This window comes from Benincasa hispida, chromosome 8 (assembly GCF_027475165.1).
Source record: "Benincasa hispida cultivar pf3 chromosome 8, pf3_genome.v1.1, whole genome shotgun sequence".
Lineage (NCBI taxonomy): Eukaryota > Viridiplantae > Streptophyta > Magnoliopsida > Cucurbitales > Cucurbitaceae > Benincasa > Benincasa hispida.
Window position 1 is genome coordinate 59,881,240 of NC_143485.1, and position 16,483 is coordinate 59,897,722.

The following is a 16,483-nucleotide window of genomic DNA, read 5'->3' on the forward strand; positions in this document are numbered from 1 at the left end:
GCTAGGGTAAATGGCCTTAACTCTCATTATGTTTTAACTATCTACGTGGATTATAAACCTTGTCTCATTGGACAAATCTCCATCTTATGCCCCAATGACTTCTTAATAATTCTTAAAAAAAAAAAATAATGGGATGGGGATGGGGAACTCCCCGTCCCCATTTAGTTTATAGGAAATTTTCTTCTTCCACTCCCTTCCTCACTCTCCACCTAAATCTCTGTCATGTTAAGAGTAGATTCCAATAGAAAAATAGACATCTCTAATTGTGCTATATTGTTAAATATTTTTGGTATGATGGCTATATTTGTAATAGACTCAAGTTTTAATTTAATAATTTTCGTTTATATTCAGATTTAAAAAAAAAAAGAATAAAAAAATAATTTATCCAGGCGAAACGATGAAATTCAAAAAATGAAAAATGTAAATTGATGGGGGAGAAATTAGAGATGTTGCGAATAACGAAATGATGAAAGCATAAAAAAAAGAAAACAAGGAGAGGGGAATATTGTTTAAATATTTGATGTAAGAAAAAGTTTAAAATAATGGGAAAAAAACAATGAATGCCTCGAAAAGTATCTAACTGGCCTTAGGTCCACGAGTTCAATTCGAGACAGCAGGCTGGGCTCCGAGAGAGAAAAGGGCAGTGGAGAGAGAGAGAGAGAAAAAGAAAGAAAGAAAGAAAGCGTTAGCAGGGCAGCAGCGACACCGCGGAAACCGCCCATCGTCCTCTGTCACCACCACTACTACTTTACCAGCGACCACCAGGTGCTCCTCTCTTTCACCTCCATTTTTTCTTCTTCTTTCAATTTCCCTTTCCGGACTTGTCCCTCCTTTTTCCTTTTTCTATTTGTTTAAATCCACATAGCTATTATTGGGCAACACGAACAAAATTGTCAGATCCCGCTTGTTTTAGGGTTTCTGTGAATATTTCATTTTCGCTCGAGATGTCGTTAAACTGTCGTCGGAACAAATTCAACTCTACTATATGTTGAGTCGTTTTGGATTCATGCGATACTGGACAGCCCAACACAAAGGGTTCTGTTGCTTTTACTACCAAGTCCCCCATTTTCGATCATAATTTAAGAATCGGTGATTGATCGGCGATAGAGATGGTTTCTGGCCGGCACCGGAGTCGGACGCCCTACGTGGGCTTCTTTATGCAGCTTTGCCTTGTTCTTTTATATATTTATTATTTTTTTACGTTTACCGCAAGAGAACATTATTTTCCATTTATTGAATGCTCTTTTTATGTGCGGGAAGAAGCATCTTCCATTTTCCTAAATATTGGATTTCCCCGTTGTTCCACAGCGCGAGAAGACAGAATGGTGCCGCTGAGTTGAGCTTAGTAAAAGGTCAGTTTCCTTTAATTTTTGAAAGGAATCTAGCTGAATCCCGTTACACCACCCACATGTCTTCTTTCTTCTCTCATATCCTTTGCAAGCAATGGAGTTGCGTCTCAGTTATGTTATAATATAAATTGCTAAAACGAATCCCACGCCCACTTTGATAATTTTGCAGATTTTTAGAAGCTGAAAATGGTCGATACAAATTCAATTGATGTGATTCTGGACTTCTTAAAACGGAATCAGTTCACAAGAGCCGAGGCAGCATTGCGAAGTGAGCTCAATAACCACCCAGATCTGAATGGGCTTCTCAAGAAACTTACGCTTGAAGAGAAGAGTTTAGGGGACACATTGGAGGTAGAGAATGGGGACAAACCAATGGTGGAGACTGGACCGATAGGTTCGCAAATTAATCTTGATGTTTCCAAGGAACTTATTGTGAAGGAAATAGAGTGTGGAAGTGGTAGAAATGGTGCTGAAAGCAAATGGAAAAATGATTATACGTTTGGAGAGAGGAGTAAATCAAATGATGCAGTTGGAACAAGTGACAGGAACTTCAGCTTTTCTCAAGGTTCAGAGGATACTGTGCTTGATTTATATTCATGGAAAGTAAAATCTAGCAACGGTCTTGTAGGAGTCTCTCAGAATGATGGGGTTAAAGATGCAAATGACTTTCCAGAGCTTCAGGTCTCTGAAAAATCCAGATATCATTCTGGTGAAGTCTCTGAATCAAGAAAAGCCAGCTTCAAGTCAGGTGACAGTGTGATTTCATCTAGTGATAAAAGAGACTTGTGGCATGGAAATGCTAGCACAGCAACTGTGGAAACCAAATATGACGTTGCCCAAAAATCGGAACCAAAGGAACTTGATCAGCAGGTTAAGGCTACTTCTGCATACATGAAAGAAAACACTGCAGATTTGTCATGGTATAAAGGTAAAGATTCGTCATCATCAGATTTGTTGATGGATTGTTCTGTGAAGACTGTTTTTCCGTTTTCCAAGGGAGACTTGTCAAACAGTTATGATAGCACGATTTGTTCTGACAAACTAGATGCAAAGAGAAAAACAGAGGTGAATGATATAAGGGCAACGATTAAAGAGCAAGTAGACGAGGTAGGAAGAGCTTTATATTTTGGCAGATCTCAGGACAGTGGTGAGCAAAAAACTCTAGGCAGTTTAAGTTTAGCTCTTGTGGCTGAAAGTCAGAAGGAGGAATTGCCTCGATTGCCACCTGTCAAACTGAAATCTGAAGACAAACCTTTGAGTCTTAATTGGAAGGAAAACTTTGAACGTGATGGACAAATTGCAAAATTTACTAGCATTGACAGCTCCCTTCTTATAGGGTCTTATCTAGATGTTCCTGTCGGGCAAGAAATTTCATCAGCTGGTATGCTCTTACACTAATAGAGACAATTCCTTCTAATCCATAGCAATTTGATACTTTCTGCATAATTTTTGGGTTATCCTCATGATTTCCTGATAATTTTGATGTTTTTCTTTCCTTGCACTATCTTGATTTTAAATTGGGATTAATTAGAACAATCTCTCTAAACAGATGAGACATTCTTTGTTTATTTCATGATCCTGCAAATATATGGATTGACCAGATTAGTATGTTCTTTTTAATAAAAAGACCTATTTAATGATAAAAAGTAGTTCCGTCCTAACTTACTTGGTGGTACTGGTGACCAGATTAGTATGGCCAGTTTTCTTGTGTGGACAAGGAGCTCTTGTTCGTTTTCCTTCAGGTTCCGTCGTGCTCTTTCTAATAGGGAAACGACTGATGTGGTTGCTCTCCTCTCGGTTCTTAAGAGTCATCCTTTTCGTCTTGGGGGGAGAGATGTGAGAGTTTGGAGCTCTAATCATTTAGAAGGGTTTTTGTGTATGTCTTTCTTCCAGTGTTTGACTAATCCTTCTCCTTTGGGTGAGCCGGTCTTTTCATTGCCGTGGAGGATTAAGTTCCCTAAAAAGGTTAGATTCTTTACTTGGCAGGTTCTTCACGGCCACATTAGTATGTTGGAGAGGCTTGTTAAGAAGATGCCTTCGTTGGTTAGACCTTTCTGCTGTATTCTTTGTCAGAAGGCGGAGAAAGACTTGGATCATATTCTTTGGTGTCGTGAGTTTGGGAGCTTTGTCTGGGACTGTTTTTTTCAGACGCTTTAGGTTGATGTGTGTTCGCCACAGAGTTGTTAGAGATATGATTGAGGAGTTCCTCCACAATATGCTATTTGGGGAGAGAGGGCGTTTTTTGTAGCTTGCTAGCGTTTGTGCTATTATTTTGGTGCTATGGGGTGATAGTAGGGTGTTGGGGGTTTGAGAGGGATGCTGGGGAGATTTGGTCTCTTGTTTGTTTTCATGTGTCTCATTGGGCTTCGATCTCGAAGATCTTTTGTAGTTATCCTATAGACATGATTTTATATAGTTGGAGTCCCCTCTTGTAGAGGTAGTTCCCTTTTTGTGGGCTGGTTTTTGTTGGCCCGTGTATTTTTTCATTTTTTCTTAATGAAAGCTGTTGTTCTTATTAAAAAAAGTATTGATAGCCTGATATCATCAATCAGAAAATGAAATTGGGACAGCAAAAATTCTTGTTGTCAAAGTTTCAGTGTCATATCACACAGGACACTGGAATTTTTTGTTGGGCTTGTTTTCTCTGTGTGCCCTTGTGCGTTATTTCATTTAACTCAATGTGTAGTTTCTTAAAAAAAGTTTATTGTCGTATCTGATTTAGAGTATGTTAACATAATTCTTTTGGCGTGTATTTATTGTGTTATTTTGATTATAAATACTTTAAGGATATAATCTTGAGATTGAATTTGAAGGTGGAAAGAGGAATGCTGGTGGCAGTTGGTTGTCTGTAAGCCAGGGAATTGCAGAAGATACATCTGATTTAGTTTCTGGTTTTGCCACTGTTGGTGATGGCTTAAGTGAGTCTCTGGACTATCCAAATGAGTATTGGGACTCTGATGAATATGACGATGATGATGATGTTGGATACATGCGACAGCCTATTGAGGATGAGACATGGTTTTTGGCTCATGAGATTGATTATCCAAGTGACAATGAAAAAGGAACAGGGCATGGAAGTGTCCCAGATATGCAGGATAGAGCTCAAACCAAATGTGAGGATGATGATCAATCTTTTGCTGAGGAGGACTCTTATTTTTCTGGTGAACAATATTTTCAATCAAAACATATCCAGCCAGTCACAACTTCAGAGGATCCTATGGGGTTGACTGTGACTGAAATGTATGCGAGGACCAATGAGCATGATTTAATGGCTCAATATGATGGGCAGCTGATGGATGAAGAGGAATTAAACTTAATGCGTGCCGAACCTGTGTGGCAAGGTTTTGTTACCCAGACTAATCAGCTGATAATGTTAGGGGATGGGGAAGTTGTAAATGAGTCTAGAAAACCAAGACTTGATGATATTTGTGTGGATGATGATCAGCATGGTTCAGTTAGATCAATTGGTGTGGGGATCAACAGTGATGTGGCAGATATTGGCAGTGAAGTACGTGAAAGCTTGGTGGGAGGCAGCAGTGAGGGGGATTTAGAATACTTCCATGACCATGAGGTTGGAATTGGTGGCTCCAGACTTCCTTACAATGATTCAGACAAAAAATATTTGGATAGATTAAACAGGGATAAGAAGAGCTCTAGTAAACAGCAACCAAATAAACAAGCATCTAGGAATGATACTAGCATGTGCTCGCAGAAACAGAATCCAAGTGATGGGGGATTTTCATTTCCTCCACCCTTGAGAGATAGACAATTGGTTCAGGCATGTTCGAGCAAGTCTTTGTGGTCTAACAACTCAAACAGAGTGATTAATGATGAAAATGATGCTTCACTAAATGCTTTGATGCAATCTAACAATGATGTGCTTGCTTCTTGGGGGCCAAAAAATTCTGATTCTTCGCCTGATAATAGTCTTAGGGATGAAAATAATGCTAATGCTGTAAGGTCCGGGAGTTCAAGTCCTTCCATGCTTTCCAACTATCAATACACAGAAAGAGCGCACTCCAAGATAGAAAATGATGATAAAATCAGTAGCGTAAGGGAAGAAGATCCCGTGGCATCACTTGAGGATGAAGAGGCAGCTGCCGTACAAGAGCAAGTAAGGCAGATAAGGACTCAGGAGGAGGAATTTGAGTCTTTCAACCTCAAAATTGTTCACCGTAAAAACAGGTATGCCCTGGATGTCACACATCAGTTTTGAATTAATCTCCTTGTTTTTTATCTTAGATTCCCGTTATTGAGTGATCTGAGGACTGTGACTAAGCATGTACAAATAATAAGTAAGTTGTACTTTTGTTATTGTTCTTTTTTTGCCTCCCTTAATTTAATTGAAAAAACATTCTCCACTCTGTCTTCTCATAGGAAATCTCTATGCTTCTTTTACAAGTATCTGCACCTTCAAATGCTGTCTCGTCTCTTGCTTGTTAGGAGCTCATGATGTCTTGCTCCAATTATATGAATTATGTAATTTGTACTCTTTTTTTAACCAACTAATTAATTAATTTATAATTTCAATTTAATAAAATAATAATAATTATTTTTAATTTTCTGATGAGGATCTTTAGCAGGAAATTTAAATGAGAAAGAAAGAAGTGGTTTTTTTTCTGTCTTTTGCAGTGCCGGAATATCTGAAGGTGATTGATTTGCACATGGGAGGAAGATATTAGATTTTTGATTGTGACAAAATGGCGACTATTTTTTCTGAACTTTCTTTCCATCCTGTTTCCATTTCTGTGAACCATCTGGTTCTTTGGCTTATTGACAACATTTTCCATATAATATTTCTTTCTTTTTTTCTTTTTTGAAAAAAGCTTTTCATATAGCATCTCATTAAAAATTTCAAAATGTTTGTTATCAAAGCTCTTTAGTGGTTTTTCCGTTCAAGATAGCTCTTGAATCTGGGATGCATTCCATTTCCCTTTTTTAACGAGTCTTATTTGTCTTGGACCTCTTGGTTTTCTTTCACCTTACTAGTTTTGTTTGGTTTGTTATTTGTCCAAAGGTTTTTCATTTATTTATTTTTACTGTGGTGTAATTTGAGCATTAGTCTCTTTTCATATACTTAAAAGAAAAGTTTTGTATCATTTAAAAAAAAAAAATCTAAATTAGATGATGTTCCTAGGGGATTTGATGAGTAATTCTTTCGAGATTGCATACCTCTATCTCTTTATTGAGTAGTGGAAGACTTCATTGTGTGTGTGTGTTTTTTAATCACTTGTATTGTAAGACGGAAGTTATTCTTTTGTCTTTTTTATTGTAGTAAGATACTTTGTTTTAAATAAGTTCTTTGGGAGTAAAAAAAAAAAAAAAAACTTGCACGCGTAGTATTATGAGTACTTACTAATAAGTATGTCCAAGATTTTGACCTTTGTGTTATTGTTACTCAGAACTGGTTTTGAGGAGGACAAGAATTTCCACGTAGTATTAAATTCTGTAATAGCTGGACGCTATCATGTCACTGAATATCTTGGGTCAGCTGCATTCAGCAAGGCGATACAAGCACATGACCTGCACACAGGCATGGATGTCTGTATAAAAATTATAAAGAACAACAAGGATTTTTTTGATCAGAGCCTTGATGAAATAAAGCTTCTAAAATATGTTAATAAGCACGACCCAGCGGACAAATACCACATTCTACGACTATATGATTACTTCTACTATCGGGTAAGTGCTGACTGATCATGCATGCTTATTTCAGTGATAGATGATTTTTCCCCTTGTCCAATCATGTATAGCCATTTGTAGTAATTGTTTTTGAACACGCTTAAAAAATTCCCTCAGATTTTCAAGGGTATATGAAGTAGGTAATATGCCCGATTAGCATTTATTGTCATTCTTTTTCCTCAAAATTGTCTCAACAGGTTTTAATGATTGGTTGAATTGCCCCCCCTTTCCCCCCAGGAGCATCTGTTAATTGTATGTGAACTTCTGAAGGCAAACCTGTATGAATTTCACAAATTTAATAGAGAATCAGGAGGAGAAGTGTACTTCACCATGCCAAGATTGCAGGTGTGTGAAGGTGAATAATTTTGTCTTTTTTTTTTTTTCCTTTTTGAAAGTGGCATTGTTTTAAACCAACGAAAATGGTTTGTTGCAGTCGATTACAATTCAATGCTTGGAGGCACTTCAGTTTTTACATGGTCTCGATCTTATACATTGTGACTTAAAGCCTGAAAATATATTGGTGAAAAGTTACAGTAGATGTGAGGTGAAAGTTATTGATCTGGGAAGTAGTTGTTTTGAGACGGATCATCTCTGCTCCTATGTTCAATCCCGATCCTATCGTGCCCCAGAGGTTATCTTGGGACTTCCATATGATAAGAAGATAGACATATGGTCTCTTGGCTGTATCTTGGCAGAACTTTGTACTGGCAATGTAAGGATTACTCAACCATATATATCAACCATCTTTGTTGTATTTCTCTAGGATTAACATTTATTTATTTTTTATTCAGTAAAGAGAGATTATGGAAATTGCTTGGTTAATAAATATACATTGAACAGACGACAATTGGTTAAAATTGTCTTGTTTTGTTGTGAAGATGAGTGTAAGCCTTTGGCTATTTTTACCTTCGCCAATTAGCAATTTTAAAGCCTTTATGATGGATCAAAAGTCTTATGATTTCCTTCCCACTGTCATCACCATATCATCTAGTGGTTTTGCATATTCTAAACAACAGTATCTTGTTCAAAACACATTTCTTACCAAGGTTGACTTGAATTTTGGAGTTTTTTTTTGCAAGTGCCTAGAGTTTATTTGGGGGTAAAGTTCATTCTTCTTCAGTAGCATTTTTATTTTTATTTTTAGTATGCTGCTGAAAACGGTTCATATGATACTTCGCTTGCAGGTCCTGTTCCAAAATGATTCACCTGCTACATTACTTGCACGTGTGATCGGAATTATAAGTCCTATTGATCAAAGTATGCTTGCTAAGGGACGAGATACATACAAGTATTTTACCAAGAATCATATGCTGTATGAACGAAATCAGGTAAAATATTTCATTAACTGAATGTGATATGAAGCCTCCATATTCTTCAAAACCATTTATTTATTTCTCAAATATGCTGCATGATATGAAAGTAATGTGCGATGTATGTTGCAGTTTACTATGCACATGCGATTTCATGTTTTTCGTATAATATAATTGGTTATTTTTCTCACACAATTTACAGTATGAGCTCTTATGGTGAGGCGAGGAGTATGTGATGTATGTATTTAAAAAGCCATCTCTGTCACATTAGTTAATTCTACTTGGTGAAGATCTCATTTCAGGATCTTGTTTCTTTATCAATTTTTTATTTATTTTAAACTGCTAGTGGTAAAGTCTTGATAAAAGATCAAAGTTGTAAGAATTGATACATCTGGAGGGACATAATTGTTCACTTTGGGATGTTTAGGAAAGAATATACCTGTCTTCTTCCTACTTACACGTTACACGTTACACCAAAGCGATGAAAACTTGCAAAAGAAAGTGAAAAGAAAAAAAAATGCGGTGATAAAAATGAGAAGTCTGCTTCAAGTGCACAGTACTCTGTCATATCAGATTATCTTGACAAGATTAGGAAATGAATAATAGTTATTTATTTATTTTATCTTTTTTAATTTTTAGTAATTAGCAAAATTTCAGTGAAAAAAAATAAAAAATACACGAGGGTACAAAAACATCCCAAAAGGAGCCTAATTAACCCAAGAAAGGGTTTCAGCCCTCTAAAAATTCTATTGTTTCTTTCTCAAATCCCCTGCAAAATAGCTCAAAGACATGCAGGCGACAACCTACTACCCTTATTCCGGAAGGAGGAGAATGGGAAAGAAACTCCTTCAAAATGTAACTACAACTCCTTGACCAGGCCAAACTGAAGGATACAGCCTCAAAGAAACCACGCCATAATGATAGACACAACTAAGGCGATCCAGGACTTAGCTGCTTCCCTGCAGAGGATACTTTGTAGTGATCCCAGTTCAAATTAAATTAGATAAATATCTGTGAATGGCTCACGAAGGTATAATTTTCAGTGATAAAGCACTTCCTGATTAGGAACATGCAGTCACTATTCGCTAACAAGTTGAACACCTTTCTATTTGGAAAGTCACGTGACATTGCCGTGAAACAGCTCAAAGCAATGCTGATAGTTTAGTTCAGCCTGAATGGTAAGGTCAAAAACATTTTCTTCTTTATTTTTTGAGTGATCATGCCCCACGACCAATCTCACATGACAACTTGCTTGATCCTGCAACATTTGGATATCATGAAAACTTGTACGATATTAAATCCTAAATGGGTTGCCATGCCACAATGAATTAAACTCATTCCCGTCATTTTTTTATACCCATGATCCATCTAGGCCAACCCATGATGAATTTTGTTGAATAGACCATAGCTACTGGTAGTGGTACATAAAGAGATACATAACAAATACATTCTTTGGAGGAAGTTTAAATATTGGTTTGTTATGGAGAAAACAACCAACAAAAGCCATATAGCCTAACAGACGAAGGGACAAGGTGTCCTTTTTCAGGAAGTTTAAATATTGGTTTGTGGTGGAGAAAACAACCAACAAAAGGCATATAGCCTGACAGATGCGAAGGGACAAGGTATCCTTTTTCCAAAAAAAAAAAAAAAAATGGAAGGTTACGTGAAAGGCCTTTCACTCTAAGTTGACAATGAAATTGGAACAAGTACAAAATAACTTGGGTCAAAACCTTGAGCTGATTGTAGAAATATAGGTTTGACCTCAAAAATAACATTGGGAGTTCCACTAGACTGCTGAATGAAAATCCACTATATACCAGACGTGTGGAGGAAACTTCATATGGGACCTAGTCCCAGCCCAAAGAGAAAAATGGTCTCATTAGCTGAATGGGTAATTGTGAGAACTACTTCAATGCTGGATCTTTGTCTGAGATCAGTTGGCAATAGCATGCAATCAAGGGGCTTCTCAAAATCCAGTGGTCATTACCCGAAGATAAATTGGAATAAAAGACATGGTTGTCGAATTTGGAGTTGTATAATATAACCATGGGCTAGTGGAGCTTCTGTACCAACAAGAGGCCGTGGATACCCAGATCATCCCTAAAATATTTGCTCACAATGGATAAAAATACATCTGTTATCTTTAAGAATTCCACAACTTATTTCAGCAAGATAATCTTATTTGTGTGTGTGTCAAGAAAAGAGAGACAGATATCATTGACTAATTCAAGAAAATTTGAGAATTTTCTAGTTGACTTCGATCTTTTTCTTTAAGGCCTCTAGACTGTTCACGTTTTTGTCAATTCAAGCAAATTGAAGAGCTTTTAATCTTCTCTTTCTCTTCCCTTAAAAAGCTGTGAACTTCTTCCTCTTCTGTTTCACTTGTGCACATTTTTCTGACTGCGATGTAATGATGTAATCATCAGTTTTCTAATATGAAAACGTTTAGTATAGTCTATGATCTATACTTTCTTCTTTGCCAAAGCATTGCTATCAGTTTAGGCTTCTTTGTATGCTTGCGTAGGAAATGTTATGGTTGACGTGGTGTATGGACCATCTGATTTTAACTAGATGAGTTTTCCAAAGCCACTTAGAAATCCGAATCTTTTAAATAGTTTTAAATATTGGGTCTGAATATGTTCAAACGTCCCCTACTTTTTCTTGTTGCATGTGATTTTAGTGCTCTGTCGTTTTTTCTCACTTACCTGTCCAAACTTTCTTTCGTGTTTTGTATTTGCTCGGTACCATCTATCTGATTAAAGAGATCAGATCACGAACATAAATCCAAGGGTCCTGGATTTTATATGTAGCCACTTAATTTTCTATATGGAGGCCCTTTAGTATTTCTTTATACAATAAATAGGGAAGATAGCATTTATCTTGTTAGCTTTGGTAACAATTTTTTGCTAGTTGAGTTATCTTTGAAATTCTTTATTCTCCGTTGAAAATATTTGATTTCATGATGTCTTTTGATTTTAAAATTCACTTGATTGTCTTGTCGAGAAATGAAGGTTTGCCTAATACTTCTGTTGGGCCATTCAATATCTTTTTAGTTACTTATCCATGAACGGTGCTACCGTACCCACCTTTATTCTATAAATACCCTACTCTCATTCTTCTTCATCTCTCTCTTTTCTATTTTATTTTTAATTTTTTAATTGACACCTACGATGGAGTTTTTGTTCATGTTTATCGTGTTATGTTACACAAGTTTTGCATCTTTTTCCAGGAAAGCAATAGACTGGAGTATCTAATACCGAAGAAGACATCATTAAGGCACCGTTTGCCAATGGGGGATCAAGGGTTCATTGATTTCGTTTCTCATCTGCTTGAAATAAATCCCAAGAAACGCCCTTCTGCATCTGAGGCACTGAAACACCCATGGCTATCTTATCCTTATGAACCCATTTCTTCGTGAGGTCTGGGTTTCTTTTGGTTTTGATAATATATTACAGCTGTCCTCGTGATTGTAGTTTATTGGCTTTTCAAGCAGGATGGAGCCGCAATGTGATTCATGGTTAACATGGTTGGCCTTTCTAACTGATTTTTGAAGGGATTTTTGCACTTCAAATTTCTTCCCAATCGAATGAAAGGTTTGTTCAGTTTTTCATGTTGTACCGAACTTTTTTATCCCCCTCACCAAGTTGTGCCCTATTTAACCACAATCAAAATGTAGTTTTTGCTGACGTTATGTATTCTTGGGGTTTCTCTATTTTTATCGATTTGGAATGGGGGCAATCTTGTTGTACATGTATGATAATTCTTTAGGTTACCAGTTATATTTTGCGAAAATATTAGCATCCAAATTTGTAGAAAGGTCAATGATGGTACGTCTACGTCAGAGTATTTATGGTCTAGCGTTTGGGTCCTTGGGGCTTCCTTTTTCATTGTATCAGGATTCAGTATGTTGTGAATGCCTGTTAGGTTTTATTAGATACTAGGGCTTTCCTGCAATCTCTAGGGAGTCTGGTGACTAAAGAAATGGATATTTCACGTGCAGATTCATGATGGTATTTTAAAATGTCGTTAACAAATATCAATCCCATTCTTTCCCTTCATCAACTTTATTCTCCTCTCTCTCCCTCTTGTGTTCTGATATTGAATATGACCGATGTTCATGACACGAATTAGGTTATATGTGCTCCATGTTATTCCTTAAATAAATTCACTTACGATGTAAACGACTGTACATTTCTTTTCTGCATGCATGGTTTCTTTCGACGGAGAAAAGGAAAAAGTTAAGAAGACGAAAGGGAGAAAAAGTTGAAAATTTTCTTATTCATGGGATTTCAATTCTGATCAATTTATTTAATCAAATTTCTGTATAAGTTCGTTAAGGACTTGAAGGTTTATATTCATTAACTTGAAGCGTTTTTAGCTGCAAATCATGGAGCCAAGGCAATTAGAGAGTGCTACATGCGCAGCTCAAGTGTGATCTATGATCAAAGTTCACGTATGTTCATGAAGTCTTCCCTTCATCAATACTAAAGCTTTCTACCTCATAATATTCCGTATTATATATACCCAAAGTTTTAACAAATAATAACGAAACCACCTCCTTTTTCTCAACAACTATCGTTTATTGTGATTGTGTCGCCAATGGCAATTACCAGAAAGGAAAGTTTTACAATTTCTTCTAGACTGCGCTAGCTGTAGTTGTCAGAACGTCCATATGACTTTCTCAATGAGATTGTAATGGTCTTGACACAAATATTCTTTACATTACTCATGAATTGGGTCAAATGCAATTTTGAGTGAGTGCATTGAGCTTCGCTTTACTTGTACAGATTTTATTGATTTGTTGTAGACTTGAAAGTACAGGGTCATTGGAGATGAAATTAGTTCTCTAACGGACCTTAGACGGAAAAGGAGTCGTTTTATTAATTCCGAAAGAGTAAGTATGATTCAAAATCTCACTATATATACACTAAACATTCTTAATTGTTGGAGTTATACTCATTATTGACGGTTCAAAAATAATTTTTTCAGAACTCTAGCGAATGATAATTTCATTAGATCGGTTAGTAAAAGTAAGATAAAAATCTAATTTTAATAACCAAACAAAATAGAAGTCAAGACAAATAGTCTTTTTTTGGATAATAAGGTGAATATTCCATTCTTAGAATTCTGTTAACTAGCTAGTGTAAGATCATTCTTCTCGAGCTCTGCATGGTGAGTTGATCGTCTTGATTTTCTAGCTTCTAACGGGATATGATTTATATATCATTTTAGATACACCAACATCAACCCTATATATATAATTTTGATTTCCTTTTGTTCAACCGTTGATGAGTTTGCTGCTAACTAACCATGTTGACTAATCTACTACATAACATATATGTAAAAAGGTAATGAGCTACTCCATACGTTAAGCTTAATTACTTGCATGGGGATGGACCAATTACTAAATTACACTCGGCGAAAAGTTAGAAACCAGAAGAACGCAAATATATGTTGAATTAAATAGCTAATTTTCTGATTGAGAAGATTTTCCTCCCTTTGCATATGCCTTTATCATCCATCTAACCACTCGATGGAAGTAATATTCGAAAAGTAACGACTTTCATTGACAAACTTCTTCACACAATTTCTACATATAAATATGTCAATCCAATTTTTAAAATTATGGAGAGAGAAGTTAAGTGGGAAGTGTAAAATGATAAGGACAAATTAAGTTGGGACTAAAACGTGAGGGTTTAGTAGTGTTGGAAGACACAGAAGAAAAACACGAGATGACCCAACAAAGCTTAGAAATAATAGAAATTATAATAAAAGTAATGTAAGTGTGAAATTGTGTGTACAAATTACAATGGGATAGAAAGTATGTATATATGTAAATTATATATGGGTCTGGGCGGGGTGTGATTTTCATGAGTTAGAGGGAAATGTAAGATAAAAGGAGGGTTTTAGGGTTAATAATAATAATTATACACATATTAGGAATAGGATGAGATGGAATCGTTATTAGTGGAGGTTTGGGAGGCAGAAAAGAAATCAATGAAGGGAAGTACCGATTGATGTTCTCCATTGTTGACCTCTTCATAATCCTCTTTTCTTGAGTTGTCTATCACTTCACTTCCATTTATGGACTCCGTGTTTACGTTGAGAAAGTCGTAATAATGAACGGATGCATTAGTACGTGCTGCATCCACTGCATGTATATATATAAATGGTCAGCTCAGATTAATTATTGAAGAATGAATTAAAATGAAAGAATAGAATGAAATAATTTACCAGATGGTGGTTTGGGGATGAACAATGAATTAGAAGTGGGACATGTATGGAGTTGGAGAAAGGAAGAAAGAAGAAGGCGATTATGATTATGATGATGATGATGATGATTATTGTTGTGATGATGAAGAGAATTAGATGGGGTTTGGGTTTGGGTTTTGGATTTGTTTCTAGACCTACGAGCCATGATGACGTGCCAGTGGTTCTTGACGGCGTTATCGGTGCGGCCAGGGAAAAGCCTTGCGATGATGGCCCATCTGTTGCCGTGAAGCCTGTGCGAGGCCATAAGCCTCTCTTCTTCCTCCTCCGTGAAAGGGGTTCTGTTGATTCGTGGATCCAACTGATTGAACCATCTCAACCGGCAGCTCTTCCCCGACCTTCCTTGCAGCTTTTGAGCTATGGCGTTCCAGTTATGAGGCCCGTAACGCTCCACCAGTTCTCGAAGCTTCTCGTCTTCCGCAGGCCGCCAGTGCCCTCTGCTGCACATTTTCCTAATTAAAAACCCTAATAATCCTCCCCCTCCAACCCAAAATTCAGATCTTATTTTTTATTTTTTTACCAAATAATCAAAACCAACCAACTTTGCACACACACACACACATATATATCTATCTTTATAAGTAAGTAATAATAATAATTAATTAATCAATATTCCAAGTGTGACAGAGCAGCTGTTTGCTTCGTACGTACAGTAGCCAGCTACCTCATTTTTGGTTCTCCTTTCAACGTCTTTATTTCCCAAGTTTCTAACCTACAACCCTCTACTCATAAAACACCTCTAATTTCTCATATTCTCTTCTCTTGTCTTTCTTTCTTAATTACCCCACCTACCTTATTCTCTCACTTCATTCAAATTATATCCATCATTCCAATTTTAATGCATTATTATATTCTTGTACTTCAGCTCTCTAGATGGCTTAAGATCCGATTGAGAAAGCTGATTCAGGTTGCCTTTACTTTTCAAACCTAACTAACTTTCTAAACCTCCAAACTTAACTACCCATTCCTTCAATTCAAATACACGTGTTCTTTTCAACTCAACTATATTCCATCTATATATCTTGTTTTGGGTTAATATTTAAAAGTCAAAACCATAAAACTTTGAAGAGTTTATGTGTATTATTACGTAATACATCAATTACACGAAATCAATTTAGTTGCTTCATTTCGTTTTTTCGGTTATCCCATTCATAATGGTGGTTGGTTTTGTTTTCTCCATTTTTTTTTATCAACTTAGTTAGATTAGATGGACTGATTTGATCATTTGGTTTTTCAAAAGGTTAGTTTCAACAACATTTTCTTTTTTTAATTTATCTCGTAAATTCATATAATTAAGTCGAACCAATATTGATATTTATTTGAGCTAAAAATGGGTATATTTTTGCATTCATAATTATCATATTCTAGTACGTTTAAGTGGCATCTCACCTATTGCCAAAAATTTTAATCTTTAAAAATCTCTCACCTCTTGATCGAAGATATATTTTAACAAGTGCTTAGGTTGGAACAACTTATTATGATTTAGTTTACAATTAGATAATATCTCAAATATTGGTATTTTTTATCCGTATTATGATAATACACAACTTTAGACAACTTAACTGAGCAATAATTGACATGCACTACTTTTTGTTTAGATTAGAGAGAAAAAAAATGCTCTATTGATCCATTTTTTTCACATACTTTATGCTACTAATTTAAGACTTGAGCGTTAGGATATTAATCCATGTTCTCATATATATGAGCAATAAGGCTGCACCTAACTCATATGCTCTCCACTTCTTTACCACACACAAAAAAAGAAAAAAAAAAAAATTTTAAAAAATAAAACTGTCATATGATATTATTTTATTGGACTATATTTAAGATGCACCTAGTGCATTCCAAGAGAGCACCCAAATTTTTCTCCAT

General features: G+C 36.0%; 2 protein-coding genes across 4 annotated transcripts; one reads left to right on the plus strand and one right to left on the minus strand.

Moving 5' to 3' along the window:
- The first annotated feature begins 542 nt into the window (after positions 1–542).
- LOC120083887 (uncharacterized) lies at positions 543–12,133 on the plus strand. 3 transcript variants are annotated; one of them, XR_016531284.1, is made up of 10 exons: positions 543–765; positions 1,309–1,352; positions 1,519–2,730; positions 4,163–5,534; positions 6,752–7,031; positions 7,269–7,386; positions 7,465–7,743; positions 8,216–8,359; positions 11,571–11,760; positions 11,835–12,133. XR_016531284.1 is itself a non-coding variant. In XM_039039795.2 (10 exons), exons 3-9 carry the CDS (start codon positions 1,536–1,538, stop codon positions 11,757–11,759), a joined length of 3,567 nt encoding a protein of 1,188 aa, XP_038895723.1. In that variant the 5' UTR covers positions 543–765; positions 1,309–1,352; positions 1,519–1,535; the 3' UTR covers position 11,760; positions 11,835–12,133. The 3 variants fall into 3 exon arrangements, 1 of the variants encoding a protein (XP_038895723.1); XM_039039795.2 differs by having other exon boundaries at positions 7,269–7,376; XR_016531283.1 differs by having other exon boundaries at positions 11,571–12,133.
- Positions 12,134–14,088: 1,955 nt separating this feature from the next.
- Positions 14,089–15,401, minus strand: LOC120083763 (transcription factor MYB52-like). Its single transcript, XM_039039622.2, has 2 exons — positions 14,576–15,401; positions 14,089–14,492 (listed from the first exon to the last, which is right to left on the minus strand). The coding sequence occupies exons 1-2, from the start codon at positions 15,057–15,059 to the stop codon at positions 14,278–14,280; spliced, it is 699 nt and encodes a 232-aa protein (XP_038895550.1). The 5' UTR covers positions 15,060–15,401; the 3' UTR covers positions 14,089–14,277.
- Between the last annotated feature and the right edge of the window lie 1,082 nt (positions 15,402–16,483).